The following is a 26,934-nucleotide window of genomic DNA, read 5'->3' as shown; positions in this document are numbered from 1 at the left end:
CCTCAGTCTGACTTATTTCACTTAGCATAATACTCTCTAGATTCATGCATGTTATCTCAAATGGCTTGATCTTACCCTTTTTTATAGTTGTATGATGTTCCTGTGTGTGTGTGTGTTTGTGTGTTTTTGTATACAACTCCCCTCCAATCTTCCATATTCATTTGTCTTTTGATGGACACTTAGGTTGTTGTTTCTGTATCTTGGCTATTATAAATAATTCAGTGATAAATATAGGACACATATATCTTTTAAAATTAGTGTTTTTGTTTTCTTTCGGTAAATACCTAGTGGTGGAATTATTAGATCACACAGTATTTCCATTTTTGATTTTTTGAAAATTGTTTTTCTACTTTTATTCATGCAGTGGGGGACTGATCCTCATCTGTATTAACAAATAGATGAATTTATTAACATTTAGTTTAGTGTAATATATTTTTATATTCTGTAGTAAATAAGATAGGGCATATTTCATTATTTTGCTGTATTTTGTTAGCTGCCATGTATTTTAGCTGCTTTCAGTAAAAAATTTTCTCCATACCCTTACCATAATTCTTTTCTCTATCTTAAATTATAACTTATATACCTTACATATTTCTTCCTTTGGGCATTTGAAAAACTAACAAGGAGTTTTTTCTTTAAATTTCCTCTTGGTTTTGTTGAATTTCTAGCTAAACTAAAATTCTGTGCACAGTTGGATATCCACATAAAGAAGAATGAAGTTGAACCCTTACCTCATGCCATATATAAAACTTGACTGAAAGTAGATCATTCACCTAAATATAAGAGGCATAAAACTCAAACTCTTAGAAGAAAACATAGGGCTAATCTTCACGGCCTTGGGTTTGGCAGTGGATTCTTAGATGTATGACACCAAAAGCTCAGATAACGAAAGAAATGGTTAAATTGTAATTCATTAAAATTAAAAAATTATGTGCACCAAAGGACATTATGAAGAAAGTAAAAAGATATACCACAGAATGGAAGGAAATATTTGCAAATCCTATATCCAGTATCAGGAATATATAATGGGTTTGGTATTCTGATATATAAAGAGTAATTACTACTCAGCAGCAAAAGGACAGTCCAGAAATGGGCAAAGGATTGAAGTAGACATTTTTCTAAAGGAGATTGGCAAAGGGCTAATGAGCACATGACAAGATGTTCAGTATCATTCATTATTAGGGAAATACAAACCAAAACCACACTGAGCTGCTTCATTCTCTCTAGGATGGCTATAATAATAATAAAAATGAAAAATAACAAGCATTGACAAGGATGTAGAGCAAATGGACCCCTCATATTCTACTGATGAGAATGTAAAATATTATAGCTGCTGTGAAAAACTGTGGTAGTTCCTCAAAGTTAAACATAGAATTACTATGTGATCCTAAATATATACCTCAAAGAATGGGAAACATATTCAAACATATTTGTATGCAAATGTTTATAACAGCATTGTTCCTAATAGCCAAGAAGCTAAAAAAAAAACCAGATTCCCGTCAACAGGTGAATGAACCTTGAAAACATTATGCTATAGTGAATTGAGCCAGACACAGAATGTTACGCAGTATGAGTCCATTCTGGGCATCTGACATGCCCAGAATACCTAAGTCTGTAGAGACAGAAGGCAGGTTGGTGGTTGCCAGGAGATGGGTAGAGGGGAACATGGGGAGTAACTGAATAATGAGACTCAAGACTCTTCTTTTGGGGTAATGAAAGAGTTTTGGAACTTGATAGAGGTGGTGGTTGCAGAGCATTGTGAATTTACTAAGTGGCAGTGAATTGTTCACTTTAAATTATTATGTAAATATCACCTCAATAAAGGTAAATAAAACCTAGTACCCAAATACATTGTCATCATATATAATAAATCAGCATACTATTGTTGATTTAGTCATGGCTGTACCAGAAATGATGAATCTTAGTTTGATCATCTTTGATTTCCATGAATATTTAAATGTGTTCTTTTATTTTAAAATAAACTGCAGAGTTGAATTGATTTTAAGCTTTTAGTTATATTTCTGTTAAAGTATGTTCAGTTAATCAGTGAACTTCTGTTTAACCTTCAGTATTTTCCCTGATATTTTATATAAAACATCTTTCTTAACATTTTTTAGAGATTTAAGTTTGGTTGGCTATTATAAATGATACAGATGGCTCTATTGGCTTATAGTTAGAATTAGATGGTATAATTATGATGTAATTATATCATGCATTGTTTACTTTGAGGCCATATGAAAGTAGATTTTTGTGCAACATGATGATCGTGGTTTTAGTAGACTAAGCTATATTTTCAAATGATTCAAGGAAGCTCTACATAAATGATTAAATGGAAACAATGATAATTTGTATTTTCATTGTTGTTAGAGTAAATCTATTTTGAACCAGGGGTTTACCTAGGGCTTGCAATGTTTGTTCAAGATTCACAGTCACCAGTTTCTGATAGATATGAAATCTCATCAAATTATTTGTGGTCCTGTGCTAGATATTCATTAAAAGACCGAGTAAGTTTTGAAAATTACTCAGTATTGCACTTGAGGGTATTTTTGCATATATGTGTTAGATACATTTTTGCTGACTGCTATTATCACAAATATCTAGTATGTGTGCACCTGTGTCAATTAAAAAAAATATGTTTTGCCCATTCTCCTACCCACTTCCCCTCTGGCAACCACCAGTTTGCTCGCTTGTGTTTAAGAGTCACATGTGTGTGTTAGTTTTAATATTTCATCTTAGTCCTTGAAAGATCAGGAGCCAAGTATGTCATTGTATATAGTACCGTACCTTTTTGATGATAAAACTGTTTTTATTAACATGGCTTAAAATCGTTCCAGTGTTATTTCCAGCATATTTTCTTATCTAGTTCATAGAATTGTTAATGGTATTAATAAACTGGAAAAAATGAAATTGTGTTAATATATTCCTAGTACATTTGTGAGGATTATAAATACAGGCCTGTAATTTTCTCATCTGTAACTAGTCAGATTAGCCTGTTTTTCTTAACATTTGATATTTTTCTTTGTCATTGTGATTATTTTTAAATAAGTATGTTAAATGTCACAAGTTTACTATATTTCAGTTTCAGAAAGTGGTCTGGATTTAGGTATAGATAACACTTATACTCTGCTATGCTTAGAGTAAAATCATATGTGATTATATTTGAGTAGTATACCGCCCCTAAAAACAAAGAATGCTAGGAAGACAGTAAGAACTGGGCATTATTTGTTGCTCAGAAGCTTATTGTGATCCTCCTTCCCACCAAAGTAAGCTTTATTTTAGATATTTAAGCTTATTAAATTATAACTTTAAAGTGAACACAAACAATAATGGCTCTGTTTTACACATTTTCAGCCTGATGTTAGCTGTAAGAAATAGAAAAACCTTAAATAATTTTGATTATTAATAACTTATTAAATATTTTTAAATAACCAGATGAAAAATCAATACTGGAACAGAAACCTTCTAAACCAGCCGCTCCACAAGTCCCACCAAAGAAGCCTACTCCACCCACCAAAGCCAATAATTTATTGAGATCTCCTGGAACAATATACCCAAAGCGACCTGAAAAACCAGTCCCTCCGCCACCTCCTATAGCCAAGTAAGTTTTACCTAATTTTAAATTAGGTCATTTTAATTTAGGTAACTTAGCTAATTTAGTTTATTGGTTACCTGCCTTTGACATAAGTGGCTAGACTGCTTTTCTAAATGTCAAAATAATTTTTAAAGTATTTATTTTTCATATTTTTTTCTGTAGACTGTAATGACTGTTAAATGATTTATATTCATACTAGGTATGAATATACACCTAGTAGGCTGTTTTTACATTTCTGATTTTATTGTGATTAGTCTTATTGTGGAGGTTTATGTTTATGGAAATAATTTTGTGGAGCAGAAAGAAAACTTATTGTGCTATAACATCTTCAGTGTCATTAATTCACAATATTAAAAAATGGTTATGATTCACATACAAGTGATTTCTACATATGTTTGATTTTCTCATTTCAGGATTAATGGGGAAGTTTCTACCAATTCATCAAAATTTGAAACTGAGCTGGTATCAAAACCAAAGCTAGATTCTGAACAGTTACCACTTAGACCGAAATCAGTAGACCTAGATTCATTTACAGTTAGGAGCTCTAAAGAAACAGGTAAGTTAACATGTAGAAAGGTGGTGCATTTAAAAAAAAGTTGCCAATCCAGTTTTCAGAAACTGTTTAAGAAATTTGTGTATGTATTTTATGTGTGGATAGATAGAGTGGAAATTAATTAGAATTTGTTTAAAATCTATGAAGCCAAAACAGAAAAATAGAACTAAAAGAAGATAAATGAGCAAAATACTTGATTCTTATAAGGACTAAGAAATGGATTAAAAGATCATCCATTTATCATATATTTTGTCCCCTCATAATGGAAAGTCCATACTACTCAGGCAGATAGGAATACATTTTAGTTTTAAAAGTTTAAGGATAAAGAGAGAGATGATCATAGATTATCAGTAGATCAATAGATTATCAATACCAGCACTAAATTATATTGAAGATTATTTTTACTTTTCTACTTTATCTCAAGATACTTTTGTTTTTAATTCAGGAAAATACACTTTTTAATGACTCTCTCTCTTTCTCTGTGTATATTAGGAGGCTTTACTTCTTTAGTTAAATATTGTTCTTTAAGTTTTAGGACTGATTTTTCAACCCATCAATCATCTTTGTCTCCTGGTCTTTTATATCTCTTAGTTGTAAAATGGAAAACCTGAAACAGGGAAGTTTTGATAAAGGTCTCAATATTAAAAGCATAGCGCAATCATTACCATTGTAGTAATGATTATTATATACTACCTTGCATTTGGTTTTAGTTTTTTTTTTTTTTTTTACATTTTCAGAATACTTTCTCATATATATCCTTATTTTATCTTAATAGTAACTCTAAAAGGCAGATGCTATTTTGCTTCTAAAGAAATTAAGCTATAGACACATCAAGTGTCCAGGATGACATAAAGCAGAAGAGAACTTTTTAAATCCCCCTTATATAAAGTGCTCATGATATTCTTTTAAAAGTTTTAGTGTTTTAATACATTTAGCCTTCATAGTAACATTTCATATTTATATTCAGACTTAAAGGGCAATTATACTTAGGGTTTTTTTGTCACTGTATTGTAAGATATGCTACTTCCTACCTTTTGAAAACTGTTAGGTGATTTTATTATTTTTCCGAATTGTCATTTTGCTAATACAAAAGCTCTGATCTACACATGGATTCCTTCAGATTTTTAATTTGAATGTTTTATAGATTATTTCATCATATATTTAGATCCTGCCTGCTCTGGATGAAGCCATATTCATTAATAACTTATGAAAATTATTTGATTATATTTTAGAAATACTCAAATATATTTAGTGTGTTTTATCTGGTGAAAATTGTTATTTATTCTTAGTGAAATAAAAACAAAAAAATGTTCTTTATAGAAGGTTTTTAAAAAATATCCTTTAGGGGGGCGGCTGGGTGGTTCAGTGGGTTAAAGCCTTTGCCTTCGGCTCAGGTCATGATCCCAGAGTCCTGAGATCGAGCCCTGCATCAGGCTCTCTGCTCAGCGGGGAGCCTGCTTCCTCCTCTCTCTGCCTGCTTCTCTGCCTACTTGTGATCTCTGTCTGTCAAATAAATAAATAAAATCTTTAAAAAAAAAAAAAAATAAAATATATATATATATATATATATATATATATATATATATATATCCTTTAGGGGCATCTGGGTGGCTCAGTCAGTTAAGCAGCTGCTTTTGGCTCAAGTCATGATCTCAGGGTCCTGAGATTTAGCCTCAGATCAGGCTCCCTGATCTTTGGGAATCCTGTTTCTCCCTCTTCCTTTGCTACTCCCACTGCTTGTGCTCTCTCTCTTTCAAATAAATAAAATAAAATAACACATGTAATAATGTCAAACTATTTGTGGTTTGTAAAATTTGATTTTTTACTCTTTTTGGTCCCAATTTTTACTTTTATCTATAGCTATTATTTATTCTTCATTAAAAAACAGAGAGGCCTTGTGAAACAGGGTTTACAAATTCCTTATTTGTTTTTTTCCCTTCAAATAAATAAGAAAGTAATTTAGAGAAACTGAGGCATATATAAGGACAGAAAACTAACAGCTAACTTCCAAACTACTGTCCTTTATTTCTTTCACTATCAGGCTGCCTTTGGTGTACTACACTTAACACTCAGTTAAGTTCAGGAAATACACAAAACCTACCACAGAGATACCTAGAATTTGATTCCAGACCATTGCAATAAAGTGAATATTGCAACAAAGTGATTCAAATGAATTTTTTGGTTTCCCGTGCATATAAAAGTTACTTTTACACCATACTATACTCTATTAAATGTGCATTAGCATTATGACTAAAAAAAATGGACATACTTCAACTAAAAAATAACTTTATTGCAAAAAAATGGTAACTATCATCTGAGCTTTTAGCAAGTCATAATCTTTTTGCTGGTGGAGGGTCTTGCCTTAATGTTGATGGCTACTGATTGATAGGGTGGTGGCTGGTGAAGGCTGGGGTGGCCATGGCATTTTCTAAAATAAGACAACAGTGAAGTTTTCTACATCAATTGACTTTTCCTTTCACGAACAGTTTATTTGTAGCACGTGATACTGCTTGATAACATTTTACTTACAATAGCACTTTTTTCTAATTGAAGTCAGTCCTCTCAAACCCTGCCTCTGCTTTATCAACTAAGTTTATCTACTATTCTATATGGTTTATTGTCATTTCAACATTTTTCATAGCATCTTCACCAGGCGTAGTTTTCATCTGAAGAAACCACTTTCTTTGCTCATCTGTAAAGTTTTATCATGAGATATATAGCAATTCAGTGACCTCTTCAGGCTCCACTTCTAATTCTAGTTCTCTTGGTACTTCTACCACATCTGTAGTCGTTTCCTCCTCTGAGATCTTGATCACCTCAAAGTAATCCTTGAAAGTAATCATCTCCTTCCAAACTCCTGTTTGACATCTCCCATGAATCCCCAGTGCTCTTAATAGCATCTAGAATTGTGAATGCTTTTCAGAAAGTTTTTTTTTTTTTTAAAGATTTTATTTATTTGAGAGAGAGCGAGAGAGCATGAGAGGAGAGAGATCAGCGGGAGAAGCAGACTCCCTGCCGAGCAGGGATCCTGATACGGGACTCAGATCCCAGGACTCTAGGATCGTGACCTGAGCCAAAGGCACTTGCTTAAACAACTGAGCCACCCAAGTGCAACACCTCCCGACCCCCTGTGAAGGTTTTTAATTTACTTTGTCAAAAGCCATCAGAAGAATCATTATCCATGGAAGTTACAGTGTTATGAAATGTATAAGACTTGAAAGTCAGAAGAAAGTCACAATTACTCCTTAATCCTTGGGCTACAGAATGGTTGTTAGATTAGCTGGCATGAAAACAACATTAATATTGTACATCTGCATCAGAGTTCTTGGGTAACAAGATGCATTTTCAGGGAGCAGTAATGCTTTGAAAAGAATCTTCTGAGCAGTAGGTTTCAACAGTGGGATTAAAATATTGAGTAAACCATGTTGTAAACAGATGTGCTGCTGTCCTTTTTTTGTTGTCTCATTTATAGAGCACAGATTTAACATCATTCTTAAGGGTCCCAGGAATTTCAGGATGGTAAATGAGCATTGACTTTAGCTTAAAGTCACTAGCGGCATTAGTCTCTAATAAGAGAGTCAGCCTGTCCTTTAAAGCTTTGAGGCCAGACATTGATTTCTCCCCTCTGGCTATGAAAGTCCCAGATAGCATCTTATTCTACTGTAAGGCTGTTTCATCTGTGTTGAAAACCTGTTGTTCAGTGAAGCAGCCTTCATTAATTAGCTAGATCATCTGTATAACAACTTGCTGTAGCTTCTTCATCAACACTTGCTGCTTTCGCTTGCACTTTTATGTTATGGAGATGATTTCTTTCCTCAAACTCCATGAACCAACTTCGGCTAGCTTCAGACTTTTTTTTTTTGGGGGGGGGCAGCTTTCCCACCTCTCAGCCTTCACAGAATTGAAGAGAGTGGGGGCCTTGCTCTGGATTAGGCTTTGGCTTAAGGGAATGAATGTTGTGCCTGGTTTGATCTTTCATCCAGACTACTGAAACTTTCAGCAATAAGTTTGTTTGCTTTCTATAATTTGTGTGTTCATTGGAGTAACACTTAATTTTCTTCACGAACTTTTCCTTTGCATTCACAATTTGGCTAACTGGCGCAAGAGATGTAGCTTTTGGCCTATTTCGGTTTTCTGTATGCTTTCCTAACTAAGCTTAATTGTTTCTAGCTTTTGATTGGAAGTGAGATATGTTATTTTTCATTTTACTCCAACACTTAGAGGGTTATGAATTGCTCCAATTTCAGTGTTATTGTGTCTGAGAGAATAGGGAGGCTCAAAGAGAGGGTGAGAGGTGGGAAGCAGCTTCATTTTGGAGCAGTCAGAATATACACAATGCTTACAGAATAAATTAAACATCTTACATGGCACAGTTAATTATGGTTACAATAGTAACATCAAAGTGATCATAGATCACAATAACAAATATAATAGTACTGAAAAAGTTGGAAATATTGCGAGAATTACCAAAATGTGATATAGAGATATGCAATACTGTTGAAAAAACGGCATCGATGGACTTGCTTATCACAGGGTTGCCAGCAACCTTCAATTTGTAAAAAATGGACTTGTCTTGCAAAGTTAAGTAAAATGAGATATACCTGAAAGTTTTGGAAATTGTGTTCATATTAGATTGGAAATACTTACTGAGCAAATGTTAGATCCCATTACTATTTTAGGCACATAAATAATATGCTAAGACAAAAGGCCTGACTACTGATAGCATACAGCTCATGTTCTGAACTTCAATTCAGGTTATTCCTCATTTCCATTTTTTATTAGAATATTATGTTTTTAGTATTTGTAGTATAAAAGTGTTTAAACTCTTCTTTTTGAGATATTGACACCTTAAGAGAACACTATGTTCTGCATCAAAAACAGCCTCAAATTTGGCATATAATTGAGGCATATATTAATTTATATTTTTGGCACAGTTTGAGGTTTCAAATTTTTAAAACAGCATATGAACCTAGCGCTTTAACATGTTTCAGAAAGTTTAAAACATACATGAAAGTCATCTTAGAGTCTCATTATTACATAAAATAATAATTTCAGGTGATATAGTAGCAAGTACACTTTGTTATTAAAAATATGAGTTTTAAATTATTAGCAAATTATCATTGTCTTGTTTTCTAATCTGTTTTTGCATTTAAATGATAATTGAATGATCCAATATGCCTGTGATACCTGCTAGAATACCTGACAAGGAAGATGTTATAAAATGTTACTTCCCTTCTTTTCCTTTCCCCTGTTGATAATCTCATCTCATTCTGTTTCTGCTCTTCGCTATTAAGGATGTAAATTCCTGACAGTACTCTCAGATATGATTATACTGTATATAAAGCCATTTATAAACTATTTTTAAAATAAATGTCCTTCAGTATATATTCTCTTACATATAAGATAGTACTATAAATTGCATCTATGTTTTAATTTTTTTCCTCTTTTTTAAACATTTCGTTAAAAATTGGTTTGGGAGGGGGGCACCTGGGTGGCTCAGTAAGTGAAGCATCTGCCTTTGGCTCAGGTCATGATTCTGGGGTTCTGGGATAGAGCCCCACATCAGGCTCCCTTCTCAGTGGGGAGCCTGCTTTTCCCTCTCTCTGCAGCTCTCTCTGCTTACTTTCTCTCTTTCTGGCAAATAAATAAAATCTTAAAAAAAAAAAAAAGGTTTAGCATAATCTCACTGCTACTACTGGTTAATTATAAAGTTCACATAGTCTAAATATTTCTAAAATAGTAAGTTCTCTGGGACATACAATTGGTTTGCACATTAGTCTTAGAATACAAGATAGAAGATTTAGTGGTAACATACCTATTACATTGAGAAAGCAGTGCTGATGAAATATTCTTATAGTGTTATAGTATTTTATCCTTTTTGATTGTTTTCTATGATAAATTGTGCTTGGGTTAAAAGGAAATTACAGAGATACATAATATTATTTGACTCTAAGGCATTCATTGTTAAATAGTGAAACATTCTTTGATAGTTAATCTGTTTTTAAAAATTTTTCTTTTTTAATGATTTTATTTAACACACACACACACACACACACACACACACACACACACACAGATCACAAGTAGGCAGAGAGGCAGGCAGAGAGAGAGGAGGAAGCAGGCTCCCCGCTGAGCAGAGAGCCCAGTGAGATGATGCTTAAGATGATGCTGATACTGTTGCTGTTGCAGGCCTCTATCCCAGGACCCTGGGATCATGACCTGAGCCTCAGGCAGAGGCTTAACCCACTGGGCCACTCAGGCGCCCGGTTAATCTATTTTTGTTTGAATTATGTTCTCAATGTTTATTCATTTGTTTCTTCCAGAAAGAATTTCAGGTGGAATTCTTCTAATAAGATGCTTACCTGTTGAGTGGTAGACACTAAATAATGAGTCTATATCTAAAACTAGGATACAAAAAAAAAAATAAAACACACCCTAAAATGTTGACTTTACCTGTAGAGTAAGAGCAGAGATCAAAATTACTATTTTCTTACAGTAATTTTCTTGATAATTTCTTTATAGAGTGTCATATAAGGCATAATTGAAGATTCATTTATGTATTATGTGATTTTTGAATGTTATATAAGTTGTATTTTTATAGTGAGATACTTAAAAATACTGTTTGTCATGTTTTTCTTTTATTATATTATAGAATTAAAATTCTCTTTCATTGTAATTAACTGTCATTTCCTGAAGACTAAAACTTGACTGAAAGGTAGTTTAATTTTTGTTACAGCGATATTAATGAGTTGTTATTATTGATTTGTTACTCTGAGCTTTAATTTTTTACTAAAACATCCTTTTGAAGCAGTCTTGGTGTTCAGTGAGTAATTTTAAAAAGGCTTCTTTCTACTTATGGTATATTGAATTAATACTAATCATTTTTTTCTTTTGAAAGACAAAATAATCTAAAATCTAATATACATCTTATGTGAGTTTAGGTAAACTGCAATAGGTATATGCTAAACGTTAAACGGTTCTATTCATTCTACAACTGTTCCTTTTTCCTGCTTTGTAAAATAATTTTTTGATTTAGTCTTTTTTCTAGACATTCCTATCCTTGACTTTTCTTTCCAGATTTTGTTTCCTAGCCTGTTTGCCATGTTTCCCTTCTTACGTGTCAGGAAATTATCCTACCTTTCTCCATTTTGGTAAGATGACAATTTATAAAAGAAATCAAAACAATATTTCCATATAAATAGGTGGTGCACATTGATTTTTCTTTGTAATTGTACTAAAAGTGTACATGTTTGTCTGTCTATTCTAACCCTTTTGGTTTTCCATTTGAAAGTAAAATGAAATTCATGTTGGAAAAATTTTCCTGATTAGCTTAAGATATTGTTTTGATAAAAGTTTTTGTTTTAATTGAAAACCATATAAGTCAGTTTATTTTCTCCCAGAATTTGATACTTCATTTTGACTTTTTAAAAATTCCATGTCTTCTTAAGCAATGTGTAGAAATACAAATGGCTGGCAGAGTGGCAATATAATTGTAAGAGTTCACTGATTGTCGTGCCTTTCATGCCATGTGTACAGTATAAATTCACTGTTACTACTCTTAGGTAAATTTTGAATGTGTTCAAATGTATCATGAGTCCAAAATGTGCACTGTTTTTACTAACCTAATGGCTTAAATGGAGGACCTGAGAGAGTTTTAGAATAGTAAAATTATTTGTCTTGGTGTTGTAGCCCAAAACTTGACATACGGAAGGCATTTTTACATGAGCATGCTCTATAATTTTTTAAATCTACCTTTTATTTATCCTTTCAGTTTCGTTTATCTTCATCCCTTCCTGTGTTTTTCTGTTTTTTTTTTTTTCTTTCTGCAAGTTGCTTAAATATGCATTTGAAAATAATCTTCACAGGCCAAAATTATTGGATTGTACTTTTCAAGGATTTTTTTAATAGGTTGTCAATACACATCAGTGTTAAAAGTAATTTTTAACCCTTCACACTACAGCATATTTTTAACATTTTTTAAAATACTGATTTTCTTTATGACATTTACAAATAAAATGAAATATTTAAAAATATATTTAAACTCAAGGTCTTTCACACTATACAATGCATTTTCCATGAAGGCCACTGTGTCTCTTATTATGGTTTGTTATATTTTATAATTATAAACAAATGTCAAAAGACTTAAGACCAAAATTAAACTGAGCACATTTGATTGCCTATTGAGATGTATTAGGCTGATGAGTAGATGACTAGATATAAAATAGAATACACAAAGTAATCCCAGAATGGGAGGATGGAAAAGAATTAACAGAGGTCAACAAATACTTAAATTTGTTATAAAATGTGTATTGCCAAACAGTGATACCTTTTCTTATGCCTTACCTTTGTGCCCTTTTACCCTTAACATTTTTTCCTAAATTGCTAACTTTGAATATGAAAATTGATGAATAAGCTTTGAGGGCAGAAATAATTATCTTTAGATGTCTTTTAAGAATTAACAAATCACTGAGTTTGGTTATCTAAATATTTGACAGAAAGCATTATAAACATCTAAGCAATGGGGATGTGCAGAATTAATTCTGTATCTGGAAGATTAAACCAAAGATATCTGCTGCCATATCAAGTACCTCAACTGTGATTAATATCACTAGTTTGGAATCTGGGCTGAGGGAAGATTGTATTGACAATGGAGGTGTTTGGAGTTATCTTTAGGATTCTTGTATTGCTTACAGATTTCTAGGTTTCAAAATTAAAAATCACCTCTTTTACCAGGGTTTTCTGGATCATCTAGGAAAAGGGAATGTATTATATGCCATTGTTTCAGAGGCACATAGATTTTTCTTTAAAACCAAGTTATTGGATCAGAGGTCAACCAGCCTTTGATGGTGGGAAAACAAGTGAATTATCTTTGTAACATTTTTCTTTGATATCTTGTTTGCCTTTGATTTATGACTGTCTTATAGTTCCTAAATATGATGATGTTGAAGCAAAAGTGCAGTGAACTATGAACAGTTTGAGTCTCAGCTACAATATATATATACACATACACACACACACACACACAAAGATCCATTAAATTATACTCTCACTTTACAGTTGGAAAGCATCAGGGTCCCACATACAGTTGAGTTCTTAAAATTTGAATATTAGGATACTACTCGAAATTTAAAACATTTTCTATGTTAATTTTCTGATACATTGTAATTAATTATGATTTGAAGTAGATCACCCGTTTTTATAAGCAAGAACTTAAGATGATAGTTTTTTTATGGTACTGTAATTTTTGGTTCAGATTTTTTTTTTTTCAATAAGAACTTTTGTTGAGGTCTATTGGAAACATGAACTTTCTATTGTTAGTTGTCTTATGCTGTAAAATGTGTCAGGTAAAGAGAATGTTTATTTTTAAGGGTGAGTGTTGTTTTCCAAATGCATATGAAAAGCACAGGTTAGCTTGTGAGTCCTAGTGGGACTTTTTAATGTATAGTTTGTTAGAAATCCAGAAACATTCTTTTTTACCTTTTAAAGTGTACAGTTATCTCTTAGTAGATACATTTAATTTTATTCTCTAGATCTTGTAAATTTTGATGACATAGCTTCCTCAGAAAACTTGCTACATCTCACTGCAAATAGACCGAAGATGCCTGGAAGAAGATTGCCTGGCCGCTTCAACGGTGGACATTCTGTGAGTTATACTTTACTGTTCTAAAACATAGAGAATTTAGCAGAGCCAGAATTCTTCTAAAGATAGGAATGAAGGATGATTTAAAACTCCACCAAAGTTTAAAAATCAGAAAGATAGGTGTTATACTCAAGTGGTAAGTTATATTTAGGGAAATTGTGGGGTCATGTTCATTTCAGAGAGGGTTGCAATGAAGGTTACAGAATCAGGAATAAAGAGCTGTCCCGAGACCATAATCACAGAACTCAGGGCCAAAAGGGGTCTGAGTATCCTTTTAATCTACCCATCTCACAACAATAATTAGAATTGAGTGGTACATATTCACCTTAGTAAAGAATGAAACATTCTTTTCCTCTGACATAGTGAGGTTTTTTTGTAGTATTAATGCTGGTATCTAAATGTGTAACTTCTTTTTATGCTTTCTATACATTATTTGGAATGCTGGTAGTACTTTATTATTAATATGTTAGCTTTTGAGCACTACAGCACTTTTAAATTACTGAAGTAGAGAAAATTTTTGTTGCTAAGAGGCAGGCTATTTTTAACCTTCCAGATATGCAAGTGTGTTATTCAGCTTGAAATCACGTAATATCCTGTTAATAATAATGGAATATCTGGAGCGGTAGCTGCGGAAAACAGTGATAAAAGTTACTTAGTTTATTATCCAAATGTTTATTGCCTTTTCCTTCTTTGGTATTTTCTGTTTCTTGGTTTTAAAAAATCATTTAGCCAACTCAAAGCCCAGAAAAAATCTTGAAGTTACCAAAAGAAGAAGATGGTGCCAACTTAAAGCCATCTGAATTTAAAAAGGATTCATGCTACTCTCCAAAGGTGAGGGGCATTGTGGCCTAAGATTTGTGTAATTTGTACAATTCTTTGTGAACACCAAAATAGTGGAATTTAAAATGTCTTCTAAAAATTGTCTTTTGCCAAGAAATTAAAAAAACAAAAATTCCTGCCAAAAAATTGAGTTTCTAAAGTAACACTGTCCTCTGTAGGTTATTTTTTAAAAAGCTTATTTTAAATGAGTAGTATAAATGTTATACATTTCATATTTTTTAAGGCATAGATCTGTTTCATTTTCCCATTTAAACATACACTCTTTAGGCCAGAAGCCATCATTATATTATTACATAAGCCAAAATTTACTTCTAACCTAGCTTGGTGTTCAGCACAGTAATAAGCACTGAATATATACTGGAATGAATGGCAGTGTACATGGATTTTTCCATTTATTACATGGTATTAAGAATCTTCTAAACTCTTGCTGTTTTTACTTAAGATAGTAGTATCCCAACTTACACACATCTTATATTTAAGAAATTCATGTTTCCTCCTCAGATTCATTCCAAGGGCTTTTGGCTGTTCTTCCAGTTTATCAGATACACTTAATCTGATTCTTCTCTCAGTTTGTCAGCAGTCGATTGAAATTTGATTTCCTGTTACTTTAGTGAAATAATAAAAAGGGCATCATGGGCCATGGATTCATGCCTCTTCAGTGGATTTACTCAATTCCTCATAATTATTTTTAAATGAAACTCTTTGGAAATTTTAAGTAATGACTCTGTGGATGATCAGAGCAGCACCTGAATAATGCTGATATGTTCTTGCCTCTAGATGCTCCACTCGGCAGACCATTCATAAGATAGCTCTAACAGGTTTTTCTTCTCTTTTCCACTTTTTAAAAATTATTATTATTAGTCCTTTGACATTTCTCACATAAACTCCTAGTGATTGCAAGTTTATTATCTGGTTGTCTGCTCGTTTTACCAGTTGTGAATATCAAACTGCTTTTTGAATTTCCAAAGTTACCATTTATCTTGAAGTATTATTTTAGTTATTTATCTCCTTGCTATACATTTTTTTTAACTTAGACATAATATAAATACAAATAAAATAGGAAAATTTTCTGTTATGTTTTCAGCCATCTCTGTACCTTTCAACACCCTCAAGTGCTAAACCAAATACGGCTGCTTTTTTAACTCCATTAGACGTCAAAGCTAAAGTAGAATCAGATGATGGGAAAAAAAATCCCTTGGATGAACTTAGAGCTCAGATTATTGAATTGCTCTGCATTGTAGAAGCGCTGAAAAAGGATCATGGGTAAGTAGCCCTTGTTTTATTCTCTGAAAATTACTTAACACGTATGTAAAGAATTCTTTCAAATTCTATCAAGTAGAATTGAGTAGAATTCTATCAAGTTATCTGCCAGATTTCTTGTATAAGCAGATATGTTTCCAAAGAAATTTTCCTTAATAATGCTTCTGTCCTCTCTGCAAAAAACTTGAGTTAGAAAACTTGTTGTCATAAGCTTATTATGGGAAAGGTATATATGTACCCATAATTCAAGGGTAGAAATCTTCTCTGGTCAAACTCATGGGTTAATCAGTCTTAAAAATATTAGGAAAAGTTACATTGTATTTTGGATCTGGAGTGTATCTATATGTATATTTACTTTTCAGAGGGACTGGATCACTGTCTGTTAGGGTTGAGATTGGTGTGTAAATAAAACCAAGGGGTTGGGAATAGGTGAATCTCTAAGGCCATTCTTTTAATTCTGAAACTTTCTGATAATACTGTGGGGTGAGATCCTAAGTGAGAGTTCGGGACTTTTTAGTGAAAACAAATGTAAAAGATCACCTACTATAGCTCCCCTCTCTTTTAACTGAAGAAGTAAAAGTTCAGAGAGGTAAAGCTGTTTACCTAAGATCATACAGTTCTTAAAAAGCAGAGCTAGAACTGAAAACACTTTTTCTGTTGGCTTCGAGATATTTTTCTAAAACTGTTATCATTTGAGCTTTAAAAGTTGTTAACATTAAAAAATAAATATAAAAATAAAACTTTCTAACATTTTAAACATAGTCTTATAAAGACCTAATAGGTAAAAAAGGTCCAAAGATCAGTTAATCTAACTGCGCAAAGGGTGAGGGTTCAAGTGCTCTTCCCCTGTAGCCTCTAAGATCTCATGGGTTATGAGATCAAGCTCCATGTCTGGCTCCACACTCATTGGGGCATCTGCTTGAGATCCTCTCCCTCTAACCCTCCCTACCATGAGCATTTCTCTCTCTCCCTCTTAAAAAAAAAAAAAAGATACTGTGATTAACAATTGATATATTTGTAGTTGCAGACCACTTTTATAGATGTCTCTTAGATAGAACCAAAAAATTTATCTTGAGTGACTACTTAAAAGAGAGATAGAGAGAGAGAGTGTGTGTGTTTTTAATACATGATGGGTCTTTTCTTTATCCTTCAGTTTATCTGAATCATGCGGATTTTTTTAATAGATTCCGCAGTGTACACATTATAAACTGTAAGTTCATTCATCTAGTAAGTATTTATTGAGCACCATTCATGTATGAATTAGAGAATGCTCCTGATTTGTTGATTTTGACAATTTACATTTTTGATACCAAGTCTGCTATTATTAATGAACTGATAATTACATTTACAAATTGCCTATAAGTGTTCTTAATGTAGCTGTAGGATGAATAAAATATTTATGATTTATGTATACATATCAGATATTTTAGAAGTCTTTGAAAAGGTGTTTTCAAAGTCTTATTTCCTCTGGGAAAATGAAATGGATGGCAGATTTTTTTAATCTGAAAAATAAGAGCATCACAGGAGAATGAATAAACATACTGGTGTGTTGATACAATGAAATGCCATATAGTGTACAGCAATAAAAAATGAATGAATTGTGGCTACATGTGTCAACATGAATCCATCTGAAAAAGTGTTGAGGGTGGGGAAAACAAGTTAGAGACATTAGAGACATGCATACAGTATTATTTCCTTTACATGAAGTTTGAAAAGCATATAAAATCAAACAGTGTGTCGTTTCAAGATACATTTGTATATGTGGTAAGTAAAGAAAAGGAAGACTGTAGAACTTTTTCTGTAAAGGAGAGGAGGAAAGTAGGATTGCGGGTCATTCTGGGTATCAGAGGTACTGGTAATAATAATTTATTTCTTGAGCTGACTTGGAATTCTTAGGTTTTTTAATAATTTTATCGCTATAGCTTACAAATACATAGTTTTTATGCATTATTAGAATCTAAAATGTTTGGAACAAATCATTAAAAAATTAAAGGATTAAAAAAATTGAAGGATATTGACATGGAATGATTGACAGAGAAATATATTAGTCTCTTTAGTTGAGAAGTTATAGAACAAGATAATATAGTTTGATCTGTTTTTGTAAAAAGAAAGCAATTACATAAAAATTTTATATTCACAAATGCGTTTTTAAAAATAATGAAAATGTGATAATAGGATAAATATTTTAGGAATAGATCCTTATTTAGGTATAATTTAAATATATAATAAACTCAAAATAATAGAATAATTAGAAAAAGAAAGCATTCATTTAGTAGTAACATTTTAGAAATACAGAGTTAATATTTTAGCACATTTTCTATTATATACCAAAATAAGCTCTAGATAAATTTGAGTTAAATATTTAAATTATAATTTAAATTGAAATAGTAGAACATTTATTCTTAATATAGTTTTATAATCATTAAAACCATAGAAGAAACTAGTTTTGAAACTATAGAATTTAAAAGTTCCTTTCTTTCTCATATAGTCTTTCTTCCTGAGCATTTTCATGCATTTTTCAATCGAATACTTCTATAATACTCTAGAAGAGAATTTTCCTAGCAGTTGTCCAAAAGCTGTGAAAATGTCCCTACTCTTTGATTTAGAAATTTGATATACTGAATATTCATGATGTTAAATAAAATTTCTATTCTTTCCACTCCCCCCCCCCAAAGCAACTAACCAAAAAAACCTGGATATTTGAGTGTCAAGCAACAATTATCAGAAATATGATAATTTTAGCAACATGGAAATATTTTAAAATACTTTGTGAAATACATACTTACAGCTGTGGAGAGATGACTATATAAAAAAGATAGATGAGAACACAGAAAAGTGAAAACATGAGTTAAGGAGGAAGGATTGTTGGCTAGAGATTTTGTTATTGGTTTGGTAATTTTAATGTAATGTTTAATTTTTAAAAATAGAGAAAGAGAAATGTAAAGTCCAGGTAATCCTGTTAAATAATTTGCCTTGTACTGTGACATGTTTTGACATTACCAAATTGTTTGGGCTTTTGAGTGTCCAGCCTGGAAAAAGCACGATAACTGAATATGGAAAATTGCTTCTAAAGGACCGTTATATTTCTTTATTTTATCATGAGCTGCTCTCTCTATTCACTTAAAAACTTACTTATCACAGATGGGTTTGCCATGGTATTGCTGAGTTTTCCTTTAACTGTTGTATTGAACCATTCCATTAGTGAATTTGAAATTTTTATCGATCAGTATGGCTGTTTTCTTTAAAAAGTTTTTCCCATGTTTTGGTATGTTAGGTAAGAGATCCTGTTAACATTAGTCAAATATATTGTTTAAATGAAAGACTTAACAGTAATAAATAGTTTGTTTTTAGGAAAGAACTGGAAAAACTACGAAAGGATTTGGAAGAGGAGAAGGCAATGAGAAATAATCTAGAGGTAAATCATTTCTCCTAACATTGAGATTGTAGTCAGCATAAACTAGATGTGTTTTTCCATCTCTTCTAGGTGATTGGGTTCACTACAGTTATGCTGTCCTACTTAAGTTGGACACTCCCTGCTGCTTGATACCATTTAATTAATCTCTAGTTGACTCCCTATCACATTCCGTTCATTCGTGAAGCAAATATTTTTGAGCGCTAGCTCCCTAAGGCAGTGTACGAGAGGCATAAGGTACACATTCATAAATAAAACGAACATGGTTCTGGCCTCATAAGAGTGTGTAGTTCTAGATCTTTTGCACTCTTGCTTTTTTGAACTATTTCTCTTTTTTTTCCACAGTTAAACCTTTTTCTTTTTAATTCTTTTTTTTGGCCTGGAGGCAAGGGTGGTGGTGGTGAAGGTGGTAATGGGATGGCTATAGATTTGTTGACTTGATGTCTCACTGTGCATTTACTTCTTAACTTTAATGTCATCATCTTCACTCTTTTCTGATGTCTGACAATTTTACTTATTTTATCTTCCATTTTTCCATCTGCTCCATTTGCACATACTTTGATCTTTATTTGTATTCTTGTTTTCTGCATATTTCAGGAAAAGTGTTTTCTGCCTTTTTTCAGAGGCTCTTCCCATTCTGTACTTATATTGTATTTCATATGCCTCCCTATTTATACCTTGCCTTATTGCTTACCCTATTTCTCTTGTTAGCATTGTGAAACAGAAAGAACATGGGACTTCAAAAAAAAACTTGAGCCCCTCTTCTGACTTATACTGTGTGTCAGTTAGGCTTGGCACCTCCTGTACATTATCTCAGGGGACACACATAACAACTGGTAAGGATTATTGTTCCTGTTTTAAGGATGAGGAAACTAGGGTTTAGAGTGATTAAATCAGCAGTTAGGCTGAAATTTTTAACAAACAGTCAGACTTCAGAACTTTGCTCTCAGGTTTAAGTGACACTGTTTGAACTTGAGGAAGTCACTTAATCGCCTTTTAGCTTTAGTTATTGAGATAATGTGTATGAAGGTCTTTGGTAAATTATCAGAACCCCGTTCTTACTCTTACATCTGATGTATCCCTTTTATTTGCACTTTCCATTTTTTCGTGAAAATATTCAATATTTCCACTTTTTAAAAAAACCAAAGCTCCCTTGCAGGTCCAGCTGCCTTGAGTTTCATTTACTGCAAAATAAACAACTAAAAAAAAAAAAAGAAAGTACATCTGTGGTCTCTAATTCTTCACCTTTAATTCAGTCGTTAACAGCTCTTACATTTTAGGTTTACTGAATGCAACTCCAATGTCTCTCCAGTTTCTACAGCATTTCACATTTTTAAAACTATTGCCACTTTTTCTGTCCTGATTTATGTGATCCGGCATTCTTTTGTTTCAGTCCACTTCTCAGTCTCCTCTTCCTTTCTCTAAGTAAAATGTTCCTTTAGACCTTCCTTGGCCCTCCTCTCTTTTCCTACCTGAGCCCTCAAGCATCATGATTAACTCTTGTGCCTCTCCCATCTGAATCTGATTCCTTTTTCTAGCTTCTGTCCTATTTCCAGCTGCTTGTCTTTCTGGATGTTCCACTGTGATCTTAGAATTAGCATGTCCTCTTTCATGTTTATCATTTTCCTTTCCTGCTTTTCTAACTGTTTCTGTTGATCATTCCATTGCCTTTCAAGTCTTACAGACATGGTACTTCCATTCTAGTTCTATTCACATTCAGACCTGTTAGCTTTACTCCATCACTTGTATCTATTTGTTCCTAGTATTTTTGTCCTCTCCCCCTGCTCTTTATCTTCTGTTTAGCTGTTTTAAGTTTCTCTCATTCTTATCTCAAATTAATCTTTCTTTACTTAGTTCTTTTAGGAACTGTTACTTGCTGAGTAAAGTTCAGACTTCTCAACTTAGCATGTGAGGTCTTTAATGTCTTAGTCCTAGTCTGTCTTTCTTTTCTTGCTTGCTGATCCTCAATTGTCCCTCACAGTTAATTCATCTGAGATTTGCTCTTACTGTATTTTCTTGGATTTTCCTTTTATTTCATCTTCTCATGCATAAGTTCTACAGATTCTCAGAGCTTACCTCCAGCAGTCACCCTCATTAAGTTAGTACCCATCTTTCTCTGATTTAAAAGTAATTTTGTCTTCTTCCAAATTCGTGTCCTTTATTTTGAAAAGCATAAATAAGTAATAATTTTCTGTCTTATCACTGTGACATTATGGACTTACTTTTCCTATCTTCTAGATTATAAGACTATTTGAGGGTGTCTGTCTGTTCTATCTTTGTCCATAGCTCTGAGCAAAGTGCCATATACATATTAGATAGCTAATAAATTTTTGTCAAATCAAAGAATACATACTAAAAATGTCTTAAATTCCCAAAATGTAACACAGTAGAAATTCAGAAATTAAAAATAAGTTTCTTGATTTTTATTCCTTATATTGTATATGTACACATATTCATATATGAAAATAAGGTGATATAAGCATAAGGAACTAATACAGTGTTAAATTTCTACATATGACTTAATTGGTCATAAAAATCATAAAAATCATGGCGAGGCAAAGGAATTATTTCATTTTTGAGGAATTTCATTTGATTCAGTTTTTTTAGCAAAATCAGCTGTTTCTTAGCCTCGTGCTGATTTGTATTACAGTTTTTTGTTTTTTTTTTTTTGCCTAATGAAGAAAGTTTGACCCTTTTATTTATAAAAGCACACTTAATAAGACAGAGTTTTAAGATCATACATTGAAAGGAGAAATTATATTTCCCTAAAGATTAAAAGTAGTACTTTGAACATACAGTATTAAATTATATTGAGGAATGAGAAAAGGACTGAAGATGAACAATGAACATAAAAGTGCTAGAAGAGAAACTCTAGCAGTAAATGGCTTGATATCTAAATCTATGTGACCGCAGTGTGTAAGGAGTATTACTGATTGAGTGCAGGGTTATTCTCCCTATTCCTTCTTTCACCAGTGTTTCCCTCGCCCCCATTTTCTTGGCATCCTTGCTCATTAAAATTGGTGTAGTTGGTTCATGTATCTTTGGAATGGAGATGATAATAGCACATGATTCTGAAGATTGAAGTTACTTTGTCTCAATCCAGGCTGATGACCAAGACTTGTCCCAAACCAGTGCTGTTAGATCCTAGAATTAACAAACCATACTTGAATGGTTAGAATCCCTTAGGAGATGGTGAACATACTGAAATTAGACCTTTTGACTGGCAAAGTGCTTATTATTTAAAAATGAATTATTTGTCAGAGGTTAGCTATAGCATGTATTATTTGTATGCAGCATTGGAGATAGGCATGATGTTTTCAGGAGAAGGTAAGGCCCAAATATTTCCACACACAGTGAAAGGTCAGAGGTCATCAAAGCCTTATATAATTGGCAAGAGTAGAAAACTGGACTTCAGAGCCTTTGACTCAATCAATGAAAGTTCTGTACCACTTGCTAGTGTATGGTATTGAATCTTGTGCTTCAGCTTCATGATTTGTAATATGTCGGAATTAAATAACCGTAGGTATTATGAACAGGTATTGAGTTTTCCTAATTCTCTTAAGTTTCTTACATTGTGAATTTCTGTTAAGTGAAGGATATCTTCTGCCTAAAGGTGGAAGTATTTCCAACAAATTGACTGAATCTTAGATCTATTCCTGGGTTTTAAAAAGAATTTAATCTAGAACGTACTGTTTACAGATGAAAATGAGACCAAGTGAGGTTAAGGGATTGCCAATTTCACATACGTAGTAAGTGAAAAATATAGGACTAAACTGGTCCTTTATTATTATTATTTTTCAGTTCTTTACTGCCCCCATCTTTGTTTAAATACAGGTACTTGTACATTTCTTAATTTGGTTTTAAAGATTCTCTTGTTCTTTAGAGGGCGGATTTTCTTACAGTATTTTTTCACATACTCCCATTAATTAATATTGTTCCAGCTGAAACAACTGTAGTTGCTGTTTTGTGGTTGTCTTCTGCCATTTAGGAACTTGTACTGTGATGTGTTCTTCTGTTAAACTTCTATATTGATCACAACATTGGAAATTGGATTTTAAAATGGAAATCAAAATCTGGAGTCTTCAAAGTATGATTGGATCTTAATGACATAGGATAAAATAAAGAAATTTGACTAAAGATATTTTGTTTATTGTCAACTTATGTTTTATATCTTAGGTGGAAATAGAGAAGCTGAAAAAAGCAGTCCTGTCTTCTTGAAATGGCATGGCCCTGTGTTCTTAAGGTTCCAGGGATTCAGAAGCAACACTATGAACTTCAACTGACTTGTTACTTAAAAATAACAAATGCTGTTGTCATGATAAAGAAATATGAGTATTTGAACTATAATCTATAGAAAAGTAGGGAGAGGGTAGTTTTTTTTATATATATTTTGTTTTGCCAATATGAAAAAAAAAGAGGCCTTATTTCTTATGTGCTGGAATATTGCAAACTTTTTTTTTTTTTTTAGTTTGCTTGAAAATACTACTGAATCTGTATAAAAAGGAAAGAAAGTTCACAATAGTTTTTTTTTTTTACTGAAACTTGTATTATTTTTAAAGAGATCTATACTATAAATATGGTGATATCTTTACAAATAATCTGTAAAATATACTATTTGAGAGGGACAAATTAGCTTTATAGTAACTATAGCCACTACTTTTCCCATAATACATAAGGGAGATAAACTTTGTATATAAATATATTTTTTACTTTTAGCTTCTTACCCAGGATTACACTGTTGTGCCTGTTTGTTTGCAGTGCTGTTTATACTGTGGGTGATGAAATAGGAGTTTCCTAGCTATAAACCAGATTATTCACCCAAGCATATAGTAATAACTAATGAAACAATCAAAATAACTTTTAGAATATTTTATATTGCTTGCACTGTAGGATTCATAAAAGGAATTTAGTTAAAATGTATTGGATTGTTAACTGTATTTGGGAAAATATGAGCTATATTTTAAATCCGTTAGGTTGAGGAACTAAAAATGTCAATTTAACCCTTAACTTGTGCCTAGAAACTACAGCACATACAATATGCAAACACCAGCCTTATTGCTCTACTCTTCTGCTTATTTTACAGGCTCAGATATTACTCATTTTGTGGTCTTGTGATTGAGTTCTTCATGCTCCTCCCTCTGATTTTTAATAATGGTAATATGAGGAGAAATTCAGTGTGAGGTATCATACTCTGACAGATTATCATTATGTAAATACTCAGGTTTTACAATGTGTAATTGACCTAAAAGACCAAACTAATTGGTGGAGATGTTTTAAACTATCATTTAGGTACCAGAGTGTTAGTATATCATAAAACATAACAGTACAGCTTACTTAAAACCAAATATAGTTGACCATATTCAAAATGCATTTTCACAGGATAGATGAACTAGTAGTTCAGAGTCATTTTTGAACAGTTGAACGTCTTAAAATCTATCTATAGATAACATGTCTTAAAATATGTGGGTTTATATTAAAGATAGAAAAACTGACTTTTCATTTATAAAAAAATTAGATTTTAAGCTTTATTAGAGCAGACTTTCAGATTTTGAGTACCACCTATCATGCTTCCGTTTTTGTGTTATTTTAAATAACCAAGTTTTAATATATACTGAAATCTCGTGTTAATGAAATTTTGCCATGATGTCTCACATATAAGAGAATTGAAGTAGAAAATAATAGAAATTCCAGGAATTACTTAATGTTAAATTCACAACTTACATTAATGCTTTTGGGGAAACTTGATTGTGCATTGAGTGTGTACATTTTAACTCTTTAAAGTCCTTGGACTTTCATGATGAGGTCACTACTGAATGAAATTGTTTACTCCTAATGTTTTTAAATGACTTGTCGAATGAGTTCCTTCTTGCTAAAAAAAAAAAAAATTAGATTTTATTTTCTTTTAATGAAAGTTCTTAGGTAAAAATGAAAACATTGTATCCTAGAAATCATTCTCCAGCTTTCTGACTGGAACAACTATTAAGTGACCCCTCTTCACCCTGATAATGGGGTGAGGGAAGTTTCCAGCAGATTTCAGACTGTTCTTAAAGTTTTTCTTGGTCATTTTCTCACTAGTGCATAAAATGAAGGTGGTCATGAATGCTGACACACATTTCAAGTATCTGCTTTGTATACACCTCAGCCAGAATAGAAATTAAAGTACTGTGTTTCTATTAGAAAATTAAAGTATTGTGGCTCTATTTTTCTGCCCTTGATCAAAAAGTAGAGTTCCTAAAGCCAAACTCAAAGGGAAAAAAACGATTACTTCACTCTAGCAATTTACCAGTATTTGCTCTTGATATGGGAATTTTATTATTTATTCATGAAATTCATATCACAAAATGGTATAGAATGATAATAGCCTTTATTTGGGGAGAAATCATTGTTTTTTTCTATGCGTGAGTATAAATGGCAGAATAGAGAGGAACAGCATGGAATCTGTCATTGCCAAATTATTAGTGAATGTATTTTTCAAGTTTGCTATTCTTTGAAACACGTATTACTAGTTTTCCTACTTGTATTTCAATATTGGAAGTATTGTGTGTGTGTGTGTGCGCTTGTGTGTGACCACTAAGCTTTAGTGGTTGGTCTTACTATAAAGCTGTTACCTCTTTACAAAATCTAAGTCTGAAGATAGGAAGAGAATAGGGGTTCTCTTTTTTATGCTTTACTGTGATCACAGGAAAAAAAAAAACAAAAAAAATAAAAATCCAAGTGCTCTCTTGAGTTGTTGGTAAACATTTTATGCTTGCATTTAAACTTGAAATGTATGAACAGAATAAGACAATCAGTTAAAAATTTAATGGCCTTATTTTGCTGTAGCAATAAAATGACCAAGTGCAATGACTTGATTTAATAAAATCATCTTTTAAAAGTTGCTGCTATGAATATTTTTAGCCATAAAATTCTACCCTTGTTTTCGCCTGACTTGCCTTCAGTAACTATTATGTAATGCAGTTGGTGTTGTGGTATTCTAACATTCCAAAAAAAGGAAAATAAATAATAATATATATGTGGGGAAACTCAAAATAGTATACTTCACTGACTTGTTTACAGGTGCTGTAAAAAAGCATGCTTCTCCCTCAAAAAGAAAAACAATAAAGAATAGTATTGCCAGTTTTGTTGGTCTTTATTAGTTATTTTTCATTAACATCAGCATATATTTATTGCAAAGTATGATGAAAATTCTATTACATGGAGTTTTCCAAATAAGGGAAACAATGTAAATAGTAAAATGAAAGCCATTAAAAGTTCTAGATCCATGTGACTTTTACTGAACCTTTGAGTCTGTTTTTCCCCTGGAACTATGACAGGATCATTTCTGCCTCACAACTTTATTGGGATAATTTGAAATGATTTATACAAAGTATGTTACAGAGGCACAGAGTGGATTTTTTTTTTTTTTTAAATTGGAAGCTTCTGATCTGCTCCGCTACGATGTAAATTAGATGGATAAGATTAAAAGAAGGGCACAGAACTTTTCCCTCTGTTTTTGAATATGCCATCTCTTTCTTTTGGGGGAAGATAACGCCTTACATTTGCATTATATTCAAATAGAACTGCTACCATCTTAAAGATTCTGCCTCCCTGACTACCGGAGAGTACTTCGCCCAAATTGAGTTCCTGACTTAGAGACT

The 26,934-nt window shown here is 32.4% G+C and overlaps 1 protein-coding gene across 1 annotated transcript in view; it reads left to right on the top strand.

Moving 5' to 3' along the window:
* LOC111147669 (CD2 associated protein) overlaps positions 1-26,407 on the top strand; it is a 139,380-nt gene extending 112,973 nt beyond the window's left edge. The window contains exons 12-18 of the mRNA XM_022503876.1: positions 3,433-3,598; positions 4,006-4,148; positions 13,676-13,788; positions 14,515-14,616; positions 15,710-15,888; positions 19,237-19,300; positions 23,474-26,407. Coding sequence (XP_022359584.1) covers positions 3,433-3,598; positions 4,006-4,148; positions 13,676-13,788; positions 14,515-14,616; positions 15,710-15,888; positions 19,237-19,300; positions 23,474-23,515 — 809 coding nt within the window. The 3' untranslated portion in view covers positions 23,516-26,407. The remainder of the gene's footprint in view (positions 1-3,432; positions 3,599-4,005; positions 4,149-13,675; positions 13,789-14,514; positions 14,617-15,709; positions 15,889-19,236; positions 19,301-23,473) is intronic.
* Positions 26,408-26,934: the final 527 nt, after the last annotated feature.

The sequence above is a fragment of the Enhydra lutris genome, unplaced genomic scaffold (genome assembly GCF_002288905.1).
Source record: "Enhydra lutris kenyoni isolate GAN:26980312 unplaced genomic scaffold, ASM228890v2 scaffoldscaffold17, whole genome shotgun sequence".
In the NCBI taxonomy this organism is placed as follows: Eukaryota; Metazoa; Chordata; class Mammalia; order Carnivora; family Mustelidae; genus Enhydra; species Enhydra lutris.
This window is presented reverse-complemented; position numbering and strand designations above follow the sequence as displayed.